We start from the raw sequence: 14551 nt of genomic DNA on the forward strand, positions 1-14551 counted from the left end.
TTTATTGAGAAGCACCTGTAAACAAATACAAGAGTGGGGTGATTTGAGTCTGAGGGGATTTCTAGACAACCTTAAACAAAGTTGGTGACATGACCACACATATCTGAAGACTAAAGCATTTACTGTGATGGAGAGAGAGCCAAAAACGTGCTTGTGCTTTAAGAGGTTATAATACAAGGCTATAAGGTCAACATGAATGTTAGCTCTAAATTTATGGAAAATACAATTTTACAGTTACAAGCAAAAATGTTAATGTCCTGATAGAGTGATTATTTGTATTTATCGCAGTTTTAAAATGTGGTGTTTAACCGGAGTAAGTTGGTGGGGGTGCATCACGTGTCAAACACCAGAAAGGGGAGCATGCTGCAAAAAGTTTGGGGACCAATGTGATACACTAACCATAGTTTAACATACTATTTGTAGCAAAACTGTGGTTATACAAATGGTAATCAATGCGCCAATATATATATATATATATATATATATATATATATATATATATATATATATATTAATTAGACATGTTAAAAATTGAGAACTAGCCTGTTATAAAGATTGTTCTAGTCATAATGTTTTATTTGACAAATAAAATTTTTGAAAATGCTCATAAATGCTTCATAAATGAAAATGCTACCGCACTTCTCTCAGTTTTTCACTAGATGGCAAACAAGTCAGCTAGCGCTAGTGGTATATTGCGCTTCAGGGTTGGTAAAGGTCGGGCAAAACAAATGTAGGGTTTCTTTTAGATCCCCCCAGTGGCTTGAGTGTAGGTGAGGGTTTGGATGCTGCATTAGGCCACCAGTATCTGCATTTCTCGCACCAGCGCCACGCATACATACACACTCACTCACTTACACACACACACACGCACACATACAGCATCTCCATCTCGACGCTCCACCTGCCTTCATCAACAAGCCGAATTTAAACTGTCTTTGAGGCCGTTTAAAGCGTGAAAATTGACCGCGTTCGGTGAGTACGTGTTTAAAAACATCTTTTCGTCTTTGGCGTTTTGTGTTTGGGTGGGAGATAAATTGTTGTGACTGGTAATCCAGCCATAAAAGGGGCGCGGATGCTTTATTTGCTCTGTGGCTGATGTTTCAGCACCTGGATTTTACACAATATACTTAAATGGTGCAGCGTTTTTTCCTCTTTCATTTTAAAGATCAATGCATAATATTTTACTTTTATTTACAAGCGCAGCGTTTGTGTCTTTCAAAGCATTCGTGTTCGGGTTGACATCACACAGAGACGCGATTGATTTATAAGGTGTGAAGTGGATTTGCATTGTTTATTGATGTGTTAGATGTGTCTAGATTTTTTGTTTTATTATTAAATGTGATCAATATTTGACTTGGAGCCAGGCTGGAATATTTTAAAACTATTTATAAAATCCTGTACATTTATAGGCTGGTGAAAAGTGTAATAATCCTTTAAAGATGGTTAAACTGGGGAGTAATCTACAAGACAAAGGAGCAAAAGCTGTGAGCATAGAGGATGGCTTTCAGAATGTCCCTCTCATCACGCCCTTGGATGTTACTAATCTTCAGTACCAAGCCCCAGACAAGGTAAGGAAAATTTTTCTTTTGATCTTATATAACAGGACATTACCATGCCACTTGTCAGGTCAGAAAAAAAATATAACCTTCATCTATTGTCACATAGCAAAATTTCAAACAGTACTTATGCCTAGAAAGCACAATGATGGATTGACCCTGTGTGTTTAAATTGTTAGGCTGTGTTTTTTTAATTGCATTATCCTTTGATTTTATATTTTGAACATGTAAATAAAGTGCTTGTTATATTTATTATTATAAGATTTCACAGTTTTCTCCAAACATGCCACACACATTCCTCTGCTTTTAAGGTTGGTTTGCCAACCAGAGTGCAAGTGTGCAAGCTGTGACACTTTCTGTGTGTGGTGCTTCAGCCCTCATTTGGGAAGGTGCAATCATTCTTTGCACCTGCTAACTGAAGTGGCCTGTCACTCTGCCCGAACCTGTGCACAAGCCAGCCACTAATGCGAACAGCGTCATATTTTAAGGAGCACACAACCCTCCCCCGGTACTTTGGGACTCTGAGGCTTTATTGGCCTGCATGACAAAGAGAAAAAGACATTTTATCTTTTATCTCAGATGTCATATGGAGGCTTCATGCTCTGTTTAATGCCAGCTCAGAGGTGAAGAGGATGTGTTGGATTATTAACGTCTATATCACCTGGTGAGCCTTTTTTCTTCTTGTGAGAAAGCTAGTGGCTCTCAGAGACTATACATTAATAAACAGACAAAAAAAAATAATAATAATAATATTGGTGGTTTTATGTATATTTGATCACTATTGTGGTCAAAAAATGTCATGCGCAGTGAACACGTTGTAAATATAATTTTTATATTTATCTCACTGTTTTGTTTTTTAGCTTCAATTGTGAGTGGTAGGCAATAATAACTATATGAAGAGGATTAAAGCAAAAAATACTGGTTTTAATTATTATTATTATTTTTCCCTAAACGCCAATATATTTAAAGTTTGCTGAAGAGATCTTGGATAAGGCCTTGCAGGACAATGATCCCACCCTGCTTACTCAACGTAATACTTTAATATAATTCTTATATAATTAACAAAAACTAGATGGTAATTGTGAAATTTTCTTATAAATCAGATGAAAGAGAAGAGTAATTTAACAGAATAATAGCCCTGAGCCTCAGTTGAAAAGATGACAGAATTTGTCCATTTTGTTCAATCTAATGTGCCCAATTATATTTTGAAAAGAAGATCACTAATCATAGCTTCCTGTAAAAAGTCTGTCAGTAGTTCAGTAGTATACAGATGCAAAGGCTGTTGATAAATCTAATGATAAGAATGATATATATATTACTAATTAATAATGCTGAAGCCAGTGGTATTTAAATGACGACTGTAATGCTTTTGAGATTTAATAATCAAGAGTAAAAAAAAAAAAAAAGAAAAAGAAATTATTTTTAGCATCTGAGGTTGCTGTAATGCATGCACTTGATGCAGTTCTGCCACCTCGACCAACTTATGCTGACACTGAAATTTTTAAGCAGGACAAGGATCAGCCCTGCGGGAAATCATTATCTTTCTCTAGAGGTCTGCAGATAGCAATCAGGCAGTAATGACTATAAATTATTTGAAAGCTGTCTTAACATTATTTATTTTACATGAGCCAACTTAAGAACAAAGAACACAGTTTATTTACTGTAATGAGGTGTGTAAATTCATTAAATGGATAGAATAATGAATTTTTGTCAGTTATTTTGACACCATAACTGAAGAACATTTTTAATATTTGAGATATAATGTTGCAAGGATGCGTTTAGTTTTGGGACCACCACAGATGCTCTTTTTTCAGCTTTTAAAACTGTTTACCAATGGGACTTGCTTAGGGAAACATTTGGCCAAATTGTCTTGTTGTTTTCCAGAATCTCGAAACCATTCCATTATCATCAGACTACCAAATTCATCATATGCTAATTGCATGCAAATAACAAGCTGCATCTCATCACAATCTCATCATTATTCAGAGCATTTTACACTCAAATACGTTGTCATATTAGCATATCAGTACAACACTTAAATTGTAGAGAATCAATCCAGTCCAATCCACAGTAGTCCCTGGTGTTGACATGATGGCTTGAATCAGCAGCAAAAAAGACAATGGTCAACCTTGCCTGGAGGCAGAGGTTGCATTCTGGGTGAGTGCAAAAACGGAATAAAAATCCCAGCGATACCAGAGTGCCTCTTTTAGAAGGAGAGAGAAATGGAAGCAGACAAGATGGTTATTCAGGGGGAAAATGAAATGTCAGAGGGTTTAGAAAGGAGACAGATAAGCAGTAATTGCAGAGTTCATGACTTGAAGTGGTTGAGCTTCATCCAGTGGTCTACAGGGCACTAGAACTGATCAATCTCAGGGTTTGTAGAAATCAAGGAAGCAAGAACCAAGGTCAACACTGAGATGTAATCATCTAGAGGTGTCATCCCTCCATCTGTCACCACACATCTAACCTTCAGCGAGTGTTGGGAAAAATTCACATTTGCTCCCTATATGTTCATTAGAAATTTAATTGAATGACAGGATAAGGAATTCACTAAATTGCAATTCAAACTCTTGAAATTCTTTTTTTAATTTTTTTTATTTTATCTAAACCACATTCTCATGTGGTTTGAAACCAGATTCAAATGAGATTTTTGTTGATCAGTTAGTATTGGTGTTTTTTTGTTTTGTGTTTTTTTTTTTTTTTTTACATCTGGCACGTAGTGTGATTTACCCAGTCTGATTTGTCATGACTGAGTGCTTTTGTGGGAATACGCTATGATTTTGGTAAGGCCAATTATGACAACGTTACAGGAAGTCCTGGCTATCTCAGAGTGTCTGTGAGTTCAGTGGTTTTGAGCAATTTAAGAACCAGCATGAAGTGGCATTAAGGTCATTATCGATCGGAAGTTACTGGCATTATGCTACAGTTATCACTGTTTATATTAAGCCAAACTATTGTTTTGATGGAGAAACTCTCTCTTTGCAGGTGGTGGTGAAGACACGAACTGAGTATCAGACAGAACAAAAGTACAAGGCCAAGATGAAGGTTCCAAAGGTGGAGGAGTTCACCATAAGTGTGACTGATGGAGTTTCTGAAAGACTGAAGGTATGGCTGGACTTCCTTTGGTGTGAATTCAGAGAAAGAAATTGAATGTTGAACAATCGGTGTGCAATGATATGTTTGCCATCAGCTCTGTCAATATTTAAATTGGCTTTGGTGGCTTTGCTCTCCATTCACTTGTAGAAGAAACATCATGGCTGGTCTGCAAATGTTATGGGTGCCAGTCTCCAGAATGGGATATATTGAAAAACTGGATTCACCAGTAAGACTGGTGGTGAACCTGTAAAAAAAACAATCTGTAAAAGCATGGATATTCTTGCTGGTCTAAGAATTTTTTCCAGGTTGTATTCCATCTTGTTTTTTTAGAATTTTCTCCAGAACTACAAGAGGATGATAATACAATTATGTTCTAAATCTATTCTTTTCAAGTGGCACTAGTGCTCTCTCTCTCTCTCTCTCTCTCTCTCTCTCTCTCTCTCTCTCTCTCACACGCACACACACACACACACACACACACACACACACACACTAGGGCTGTCAACGAATATTCTAAATTCGAATATATATTCGAATAGTTTTTAAAAAACGAATTTCGAAGGTGAAAATTAATATTCGAATAAAAAAAAAATGTGGAAAAAACGCCCGCGGTAGTAGAGGCGTGGCTGTCTGCTTTATAAGTGGGCGCGCTAGCGCGCCTGAGGGTTCAGGGACAGGTCACAGGAGTCGCACTGTCTGGCACAGCATCACTGCTGAAAGTTGACGCGTCTTCATGGAAGATGACAGCAAGTGCAGAGCGCAACTCGACCGCAGCAGAGAAAATGAGGTAAAATTGTTGACCCGTGAGATAAAGTTGTGTGCAAGCTATTCAAGATACAGTTAGCATACCATTCAACCATGAGGTCACATCTCAAAAATGTGCACCCAAATGAGCATGGCATAATTTGTGGAACTCCAGCTAAACAGTCACGTCTTGACACTTAACGTTACTTTACATCGCTTGCCGCAAGCACTTTGTCTGCAACACGACAAGAGGCCATAACGGATAAAATAATTTTGTTCATTTGTAAGGACATGAGTACGATCAGTGTTGTGGATGGGGCAGGCTTCGGGGAGTTCTGTCAAGCAATGGATCCGAGGTTTGATTATTTATCGTTTCATGTCAAGGAAAAGTTCCATGTTTACCACAGCACAGCTCGCTCGGAGCATTCAATGCCAGTTCTATATGCTGTAAAACTTCAATTAATATTAATAATATTTGTTTCAATCACTGAATGAAGCCTGCTATATTTGGGACAGAATTCGCGACCTTAAATTGCTTGCACAAAACTCTTGATCAGCACTGAAAAATGTGTTTGTTCATTTAAACTGTTATGCGCAGAGAGGGTGAGAGAGCGTGAGGTCTGCAGTCTTGGCCATTAGTTGATTTCCTTGTTTTTGTGTAGGTAATACGTTGTCAAATATGTTTAAACTTAAATAGACTACCTATACAAGTAGTTACGTCTCTTTGTATTATTTTGTCCTGTTATTGACGTAATGCGCGTCATTGACAACATGCGCCACCAGATGTTCGAATAGTTCGAATATTCGTGTTTTTTTTAGAGGGAATATTTGAACGTCATTTTTGAGTAATTTTGACAGCCCTAACACACACACACACACACACACACACAAATAAACGTAGCCTTTGTTTCAAACACTCTTTGCTTCTGCTACTTGGATTGAATCCTGGAAGCAGTACTAGAGACAGTTCTGTTGATAGAATTGATGGCAGTGTGAACTGTTTTCATTAATGCAGAGTTGGAGAATCTGGAGGGACATTTTACCATAGCAGTGAAGGTCATTGGAGAGGCAGGTGAAGAAGACAGCAAACATTGGTATAAAGATTGACTTGCTTCTAAAATGACACTGAATGAACCTGTCAGCTGCCTCAGAACCACAAGGCACTATGAAAACAATAACTTTTACATACACTGTATATTTTCCACAGACACAATCAAGATGTTCTAGTCTGAGATCATCCTTCAACTTTCTGCTTGTTATTTTTAAGCTACCTAACTGGAGCATTCTTGTAAGAGCTTGTTGTAGGAAACTCTTTTTGAGGTTGTTGTCTAGAACAAGTCATTTGGAGTACAGAAAGCTAACTGCAGGGTTATCTCTGCTGTGTGAAAACTTGCAGTTGGATTTTTATCCTATTCCCCCGCTGCACTCCACCAGCTAGTAAAGAAAGAATGTTCCCCCTTATTAAATGTTCAAAACAAAAGAGAGTTGTGGTCTCTTGATGTTTTATGCAGCCAAGTGGAACATATAACCATATCATGTTAAAATAAATGTGCTATTAAGACAACTTAGTTATGAAAAGAGGAGGTCTTATGATTTCTCTTTGATATTAGTGGAGTTGACTGAGAAGTTTGGCAGAGAAAATGTGGGGAAAATTATGAGTTTGGCTCTGATCTCCCAACTATACTAAGTGTCACACATATTTACTAAACACAATATGTTTTTTATTGTTGTTAAAATAATGACATAACTACTAATCTTAGATTTGTTACACTGTTAGTTTTACATTATATTTGTGTTGCATAGCAAAAAATTGTATTCAGTGGGGGAAAAAAGTTGGATTTCAGTGGATAGTGAGAATAGGCAGGGGTAGTTATTTTTAGAGCTTGCTAAGTGTAATCCCTTATTCTAGGTATTTAATTAAGACTTACTTAGAAATCAGTAAGAATTATTAAAGATTTTAACATGGTAAACATGAGTTAACATTTTAAAGGGGTCCCATTATGCTCTTTTACAAAGTCTTGATTTAGTTTTGGGAGTGTACTAAAACAAGTTCTCATACTAGGTTGTTAAAAAAAACATATTATTTTTCACATATTTTACATTATTACACTTCTCTTCCCAGTCTGGCATGAACAACATGAATAGTTCCTGTGTCAAATGAAAGCCCACTTTCTGAAATACGAAATGTGCTGTGATTGGTTAGCTGGGCCAGTGTGTGTTTTCAAGTCAAGTCACCTTTATTTATATAGTGCTTTAAACAAAAAAGATTGTGTCAAAGCAACTGAACAACATTAATTAGGAAAACAGTTTGTCAATAATGCAAAATGACAGTTAAAGGCAGTTCATCATTGAATTCATTGATGTCATCATCTCAGTTTAGTTTAAATAGTATCCATGAAATCATTTGCAATCAAGTCAACGATATCGCTGTAAATGAAGTGTCCCCAACTAAGCAAGCCAGAGGTGACAGGGGCAAGGAAAAAAAACTCCATCGGTGACAGAATGGAGAAAATACCTTGGGAGAAACCAGGCTCAGTCGGGGCGACAGTTTTCCTCTGGCCAGATGAAACCAGCAGTTAAATTCCAGGCTGCAGCAAAGTCAGATTGTGCAGAAGAATCATCTGTTTCCTGTGGTCTTGTTCCGGTGGTCGTCTGAGACAAGGTCTTTAGAGGAGATCTGTATCTGGGGCTCTAGTTTGTCTAGTTTCTAAATTGGTATGTTTCGCCGGGGCGCAAAGAAATATAGAGCTGAGTATCATCAGCATAACAGTGAAAGCTAACACCGTGTTTCCTGATGATATCTCCCAAGGGTAACATGTAAAGTGTGAAGAGTAACGTCCCTAGTACTGAGCCTTGAGGTACTCCATATTGCACTTGTGATCGATATGATACCTCTTCATTCACTGCTACGAATTGATGGCGGTCATATACGTACGATTTAAGCCATGCTAATGCACTTTCATTAATGCCCACAAAGTGTTCTAGTCTATGAAATAGAATAGAAAAGAATGTTGTGGTCAATAGTGTTGAATGCAGCACTAAGATCCAATAGCACAAATAGAGAGATACAACCATGATCAGATGATAAGAGCAGGTCATTTGTAACTCTAAGGAGAGCAGTCTCAGTACTATGGAGACCATAGAGCCATTATATTCAAAGAGGGAACTAAACTTTTTTTTGTGAATTTGCTCAGCTCTTTTGGCTTGGGGCAATAGGCAACCACCTAAGCTCCTAACAACTGAATTTCAACATGCTAACAACCACAGACACAAGCTAGCAACAACATAGCAACAAAAATCTTGCTGGTTAATATTATTTTTCCATGTCCTTGTAGCATTGCTTGCAAAAGTAGAAACATTGTTACCAAAATGGCTTGCTTTTACATTCAGATTTACATTTAGATTTTTACATTTGTCCTAAATAAGATTTTAAAAGACTGATGTAACAGAAAGACAAGCACACACGTTCTTATAAAAGATATCTTGTCCATCTCCAGGAACACAGCCCTGCCGAACCTTCAGGCAGTGTTGCAAACCAATTAATAATCTGTCTGAAAATAATAAAGCTTCTTAATTATTGGACAGTGTCTGCACACACAAAGACACAAATTCTCACGCACAGTGCAAAACAGATATCCAGCTAATCCTTAGACATGGCTGCACAATCCTCAGTTCAGACACACATCCCATAGCTGAATGGATGTCAATCCGATAACAGACATGAGGGACGGGAAGAGAGGATAGGAAAAATAGAGGACATTGAGCTGAAGTGCTGCCCTGTCAGTCTTGGTATCTCTGGGAGAGAAGCAGAATAAAAATGAAAGAGAGGGGTTGGGTGAGCGGGAGACGTGTTAGCTTGAAGGACCACTCACATCCTGGCACACCTACACCACTGCACTGCCTAGACCCTTTGGTTGTTGTTTAGCCTACCATTTTACCCTCTCCAGAGAGAAAATGGGAGGGAACAATAAATAAAAAAGAGGGTAAAAAATAATGCTTCACTGGAGGCAGCTAGTCGGATTTACATGGTAATACCATGATGCAATGTCCAAAAAACATGGTGTGAAGACAATTGCTTGCCATTTTCATATCCATGAAATTTGCATGGAACTCCAAAATAATTCAAATAATACTACTGTTACCATAATACATACCCAAAAGTCCATGGTAATAACTTGGTACTTTTTGTTACCTTTTGGTTAGTGTGAAGCCAGTTGTTTGCCTATTTATGTACCATTGTACTCCAATAATGCCATGGTGGTACATGTGCAACCAGGTAATATTTACTGGAATTTTTATTCAGTTCAGTGCTTTCATTAAAGAACATGTAGCAAATGTATTCTGTCCCTTTAAATAACGTTTTTAATGTGAAATTCTGCAAGTGTTCAAGATGGAATGCTTTGTAGGTGCAGCGTAACTCATCTTGTCATTGACAGAAAGGAGACTGCCATGCAGAGAGATGCATTTGATGGCACACAGTTCCCTTTTGTATAACGCTGCCAATCCATTCTCCCTAGTAATGCAGTAAATTGTCACTGGCCATTCGCTCGATAACAAAGTACCCAATCATGTGGGAGTGCCAGGAGACATAGACGATCGTCACCTACCCTGAATTCAGGAGACCATGCTATACTCCGTTATGCTGAATTGCTTGTTTTGTCCCCCTACAGATGATGGCCATTCATTGAATTTGACAAATAGTTTGCTTGGGCAAAACCATATGTTGTCAAGCAGCGACCCAGGGTAACGCAGAGGGCAGTCACTGTCAGAGTGATTGATCGCGTGGAGTGATGGTGATTGTAGTCTACAAAGACAAGCTGGAAACACTAAACCCAATTATGAATTACAATTATGAATACCACAATTACGTAATCATTCAAATTGGCAATTAATCGTTCAAAGTCCATTTATGTTATTCTGCATGCTTAAGATGCATTTTATTTCTTTCTACATGTTATCTTAAGGGTTTTTCCCATTATTTTACATTTAGTTTTAGTATAACATTATAATACCATTCATATTTTTACTTTTTTATAATATAAAGAAAAAAAAACAATCCGCTGTATAGTTGACATTTGAGGCTTAAAGGGTTAGTTCACCCAAAAAGGAAAATTATGTCATTAATAACTCACCCTCATGTCGTTCCAAACCCATAAGACTTCATCTTGAGAACACAGTTTAAGATATTTTTGATTTAGTCCGAGTGCTTTCTGTCCCTCCAAAATCTATGTACGGTATACTGTCCATGACCAGAAAGGTAATAAAAACATCATCAAAGTAGTCCATGTGACATCAGAGGGTCAGTTAGAATTTTTTGAAGCAACGAAAATACATTTTGGTCCAAAAATAGCAAAAACTATGACTTTATTCAGCATTGGCTTCTCTTCCGTGTCTGTTGTGATAGAGTTAAAAACAAAGCAGTTTGTGATATCCGGTTCGCGAACGAATCATTCGATGTAACCGGATCTTCTTGAACCAATTCACCAAATCGAATTTAATCGTTTTAAACGGTTCGCGTCTCCAATACGCATTAATCCACAAAAGACTTAAGCTGTTAACTTTTTAATGTGGCTGACACTCCCTCGGAGTTAAAATAAACCAATATCCCGGAGTAATTCATTTACTCAAACAGTACACTGACTGAACTGCTGTGAATAGAGTACTGAAATTGAAAAAACCGAGCCGAACAAGATAAAGAACAAAAGATTGACTCGTTCAAGTTTTGGTTTGTAACGACATGAGGGTGAGTCATTAATGACATAATTTTCCTTCTTGGGTGAACTAACCCTTTAATACTATAGAAAAGCACCAAAGGTTGTTTTCAGCTTGTTTATTTTCCTAAAAATATGGCATGCAGTTGCATCAAACAATTGTATAAACATCATTCACTGTAAATTGTGATAATCGTAATTAGTAATCGCAGTTACAATTTCAAGGGAATAATCCACAATTATGATTTTTTTTGTCATATTCACCATATTGATTTTGGACACTTTCTCTAGAATTCTCTGCATCAACCAGTTAATGTCATAAAATGGCCAGTATTACATCACACATATCTTGTATCTGCTGTTGTCATATTCTGTGAAGTCAGAAACGTCGTTAGCATTGAATTAAAAGCTTTACTGGAGTAATTTTTCATGTTAAAATGTGACACTGTATTTGAACTCCTGCGGGACGCACTGTTTTCTGTTCACAACGACAGAGAAGATTTATGACACCAGATGGCTTTTCCTCTGTTTGAACTCTGATTAATCTCACCTTCCACCACTGTTGTAGAATCACATTCATCTTTTTTTTTTTCTATAGCTTTGCAGATAGAAATATCACCTACTTATTGGCGTAGACAGTTAGCATGTTTACATGCTTGGCCTAATAACTCAGCAATAACTCACAAATTTTAATGGTTACAGACTATAAGGTTATAAATGTGTACACCAAAAACTGTTTGGAACACCTAGAGTTTTGTCCATTACCTTTACTTTGCTCTGCATGTAAAGATCTATTTCTGGGTGCTGATGGATTTTTCAGTGTGTTCATGTTGGGATGTAAACTGTGGAAAAATCTTTTATATCTTAACTCAGTTTTGCATAGCATTTTTCAGGTTTTTAGAATAATATGTATTTGGCAGTTGGTAGTGTGTTGTTTTGCATGAGAGCTGTAAGAAATGTTTTTTGGCCCATGGTGCCTGGTGTCATAGGTGTGGTTAAGGTTGGGCAAGATGCTCCGCCCAATAGGAATTTAGTAAAACTGAATTATTAAATTAGAGCATTACAAAAAAAATTAATAAAATAAAATACAATAAAAACAAACCTTCTTGATAAATATAAGCAATTCCAGTGTCTACATGCCTGTCAATGTAAAAAAATAAATAATTATATATGTATATATATATATATATATATATATATATAATATTTAAAATAAATTACTTTTGTATTACTTAATAATTTCAGTGACATTTGTTTTGTTATAATATATAAGTTGTTGTTGTAGACATGAAAATTATGAAATGTACCACCACTTTTTGCAATGGCTGATTTTGTCTTCACATTATGAAAATATTTTGTTCATATCAAGACAACAGGGATATATTCAATGTATCTCTAAAGATGAACTGTAGAGTAGAATTACACACACACACGCACACACACACGCACACACACTTCAGCAACAGAGTTTTACTCACCAGATGAGCAAGTTCAGCTTGTTTCAGCTTAGTTAATTAATAGACGAGAGAGTGAATCTTGCCTAAACAGTCAAGAAAATTTCCTTGTCAAATTTCACTCTAAAATCAAAAGGAAGTTTTGATAAAAAAAGACTATATTCTCTGAAGCCATATGACATTATACATTTTGAGAGCCTTCATTTATTATCTGTTATGATACAAATTTACAGGACATGTCCAGAAAATTTGCCAATACTGGTAAATTTCCAGCAGAATGGCAAAGCATGAATTTCACTGTATATGACTACATAGCAAAATGAGTTCACTTTATTCTATGAAACTGCTGCCTCTCTTGAGCAAAAGCCTCTTACCTATGCACCTATAGGGTGCTTGGGGAGCAATTAGTAATGTGGCACAGCTCTCCCTACTGCAAATTTCCTCTCTCTTTCTCTGTCTTTCAGCTCACACTGTTAGCAGGGCTAATGGCCAAAATGCCCACAGGCTCACTGGTGTGAGATACATGGCCCTAGAGAGGCAGTCTTGTTATTCTGCCATATTGTTGATTCCCCTACAGAAGCCTTCTAGCACTTTGGTAGATCTGAGAAGCAGTTAGCACATCGCAAGTAGACTACACTTGAGAGGAAGTTAGATTAACACTTCAGTACTACTGACAAATACAACTTACCTGTTAAAAAAAGATGCATAGGGCATAATTTTTTGTTTTGTGTTCTCTCTGCAAATTGAACCATGACTTTAAGACTGAGGCACATATACCGAACAGTCATTTGCTAAACCCCTTATCATAAATAGATTTGGATGTCTTGCTACGAGTTGAAAACCTAGTGAAGCTGGTTCAGGATTCAGCATTTTCAGTCATATTTAGTTTAGAAAGTAAAACATTTTATTGCCAGAGCTCCTTTTAGAGTAGTACATTAACATAATAACTTTGAGCAGTAGTGTATATGAGTGATATGATATGCATATACATATACTGTAAGTACCTTATTAAGTGTTCATTTCACATTATGACTGTCAATATGACCTCAAGTTTACTCTAAATAATGAACAATTGCCATAAAATACCTTCTTTCACCCAGCCATGATAAACCCTCTTTGGTACAATTAAAACACTGGAACAACCAAAATGAAAATCAGTGATCTGAAAAGAGCTCTGAAAGACCAAATATGTTTTGTAGTTTTTTGGTAGAGCTGTTTCCTCTGTATCAGTTAAACCAAAAATATCTTTAGAATTCTAAAATAAAAGAGTACTTCAAAAGAGTTTTTTTCTTCTCTCAGCAGCTCTTTTTTCTTTTGCCTTTAACATTCTGATGGTTTCTCAGATTAAATAGTTTTTGTCATTTAGATTGTTCTTTGTCCCCTTCAATTTGGGTATCTCCGAAGAGACCCAGCCTAATTGGCTCATAGTAAGATACAGTAATTGGAGCTGAACATGACATTTCTGTCTTACCCCGAGGAGAATTATTTAATTTGTGTCACTTCTCCTTTAATGAATTGGAAAGAGATTTCTAGCCGTCTAGAGAGCCAGATTGCCAAACAGTGTTTCTGTGTTAATAGTTGTCGAGATCTTTTTGCCATTTTCAAGAACATTTGTTATGAATATTAATTATTCAGGGTAATTAGGCCATAATTAGATTGAACAATTAGCTTCATGGACCAAAGCATAGTTTTGATTTGGGAAAAAAATAGGAAATAAGACAATATTTTATCATTTAATAAATTATTTTAATATGTGAATTAATCTGCATAAATATATTTGTCAACCACTTGTAAACAGTTTTACAACACTTGCCCCACCCCTTTGCTCCTACTAATTGGTCAAGGCACAGTATTTTTAATTATATTCTAGTAAGTGAGAAATAATTGCATTGATTTGGTCAGCCACTGTAGAGCTAGCACCACTATAACGTCAGAAATGGTGAATGTGTTTTACAGAATTCATATGTTTTATACCTTGTAAAAAAAGTAT

At 36.6% G+C, this 14551-nt stretch overlaps 1 protein-coding gene across 1 annotated transcript in view; it reads left to right on the forward strand.

The window, feature by feature from the left end:
• The first annotated feature begins 727 nt into the window (after positions 1–727).
• Positions 728–14551, forward strand: part of LOC132130789 (neuronal vesicle trafficking-associated protein 2-like) — a 29722-nt gene continuing 15898 nt past the window's right edge. Inside the window, exons 1-3 of the mRNA XM_059542599.1 lie at positions 728–972; positions 1410–1568; positions 4542–4661. Of these exons, the coding sequence (XP_059398582.1) occupies positions 1440–1568; positions 4542–4661 (249 nt within the window). The 5' untranslated portion in view covers positions 728–972; positions 1410–1439. The remainder of the gene's footprint in view (positions 973–1409; positions 1569–4541; positions 4662–14551) is intronic.

The sequence above is a fragment of the Carassius carassius genome, chromosome 47 (genome assembly GCF_963082965.1).
Source record: "Carassius carassius chromosome 47, fCarCar2.1, whole genome shotgun sequence".
NCBI lineage: Eukaryota > Metazoa > Chordata > Actinopteri > Cypriniformes > Cyprinidae > Carassius > Carassius carassius.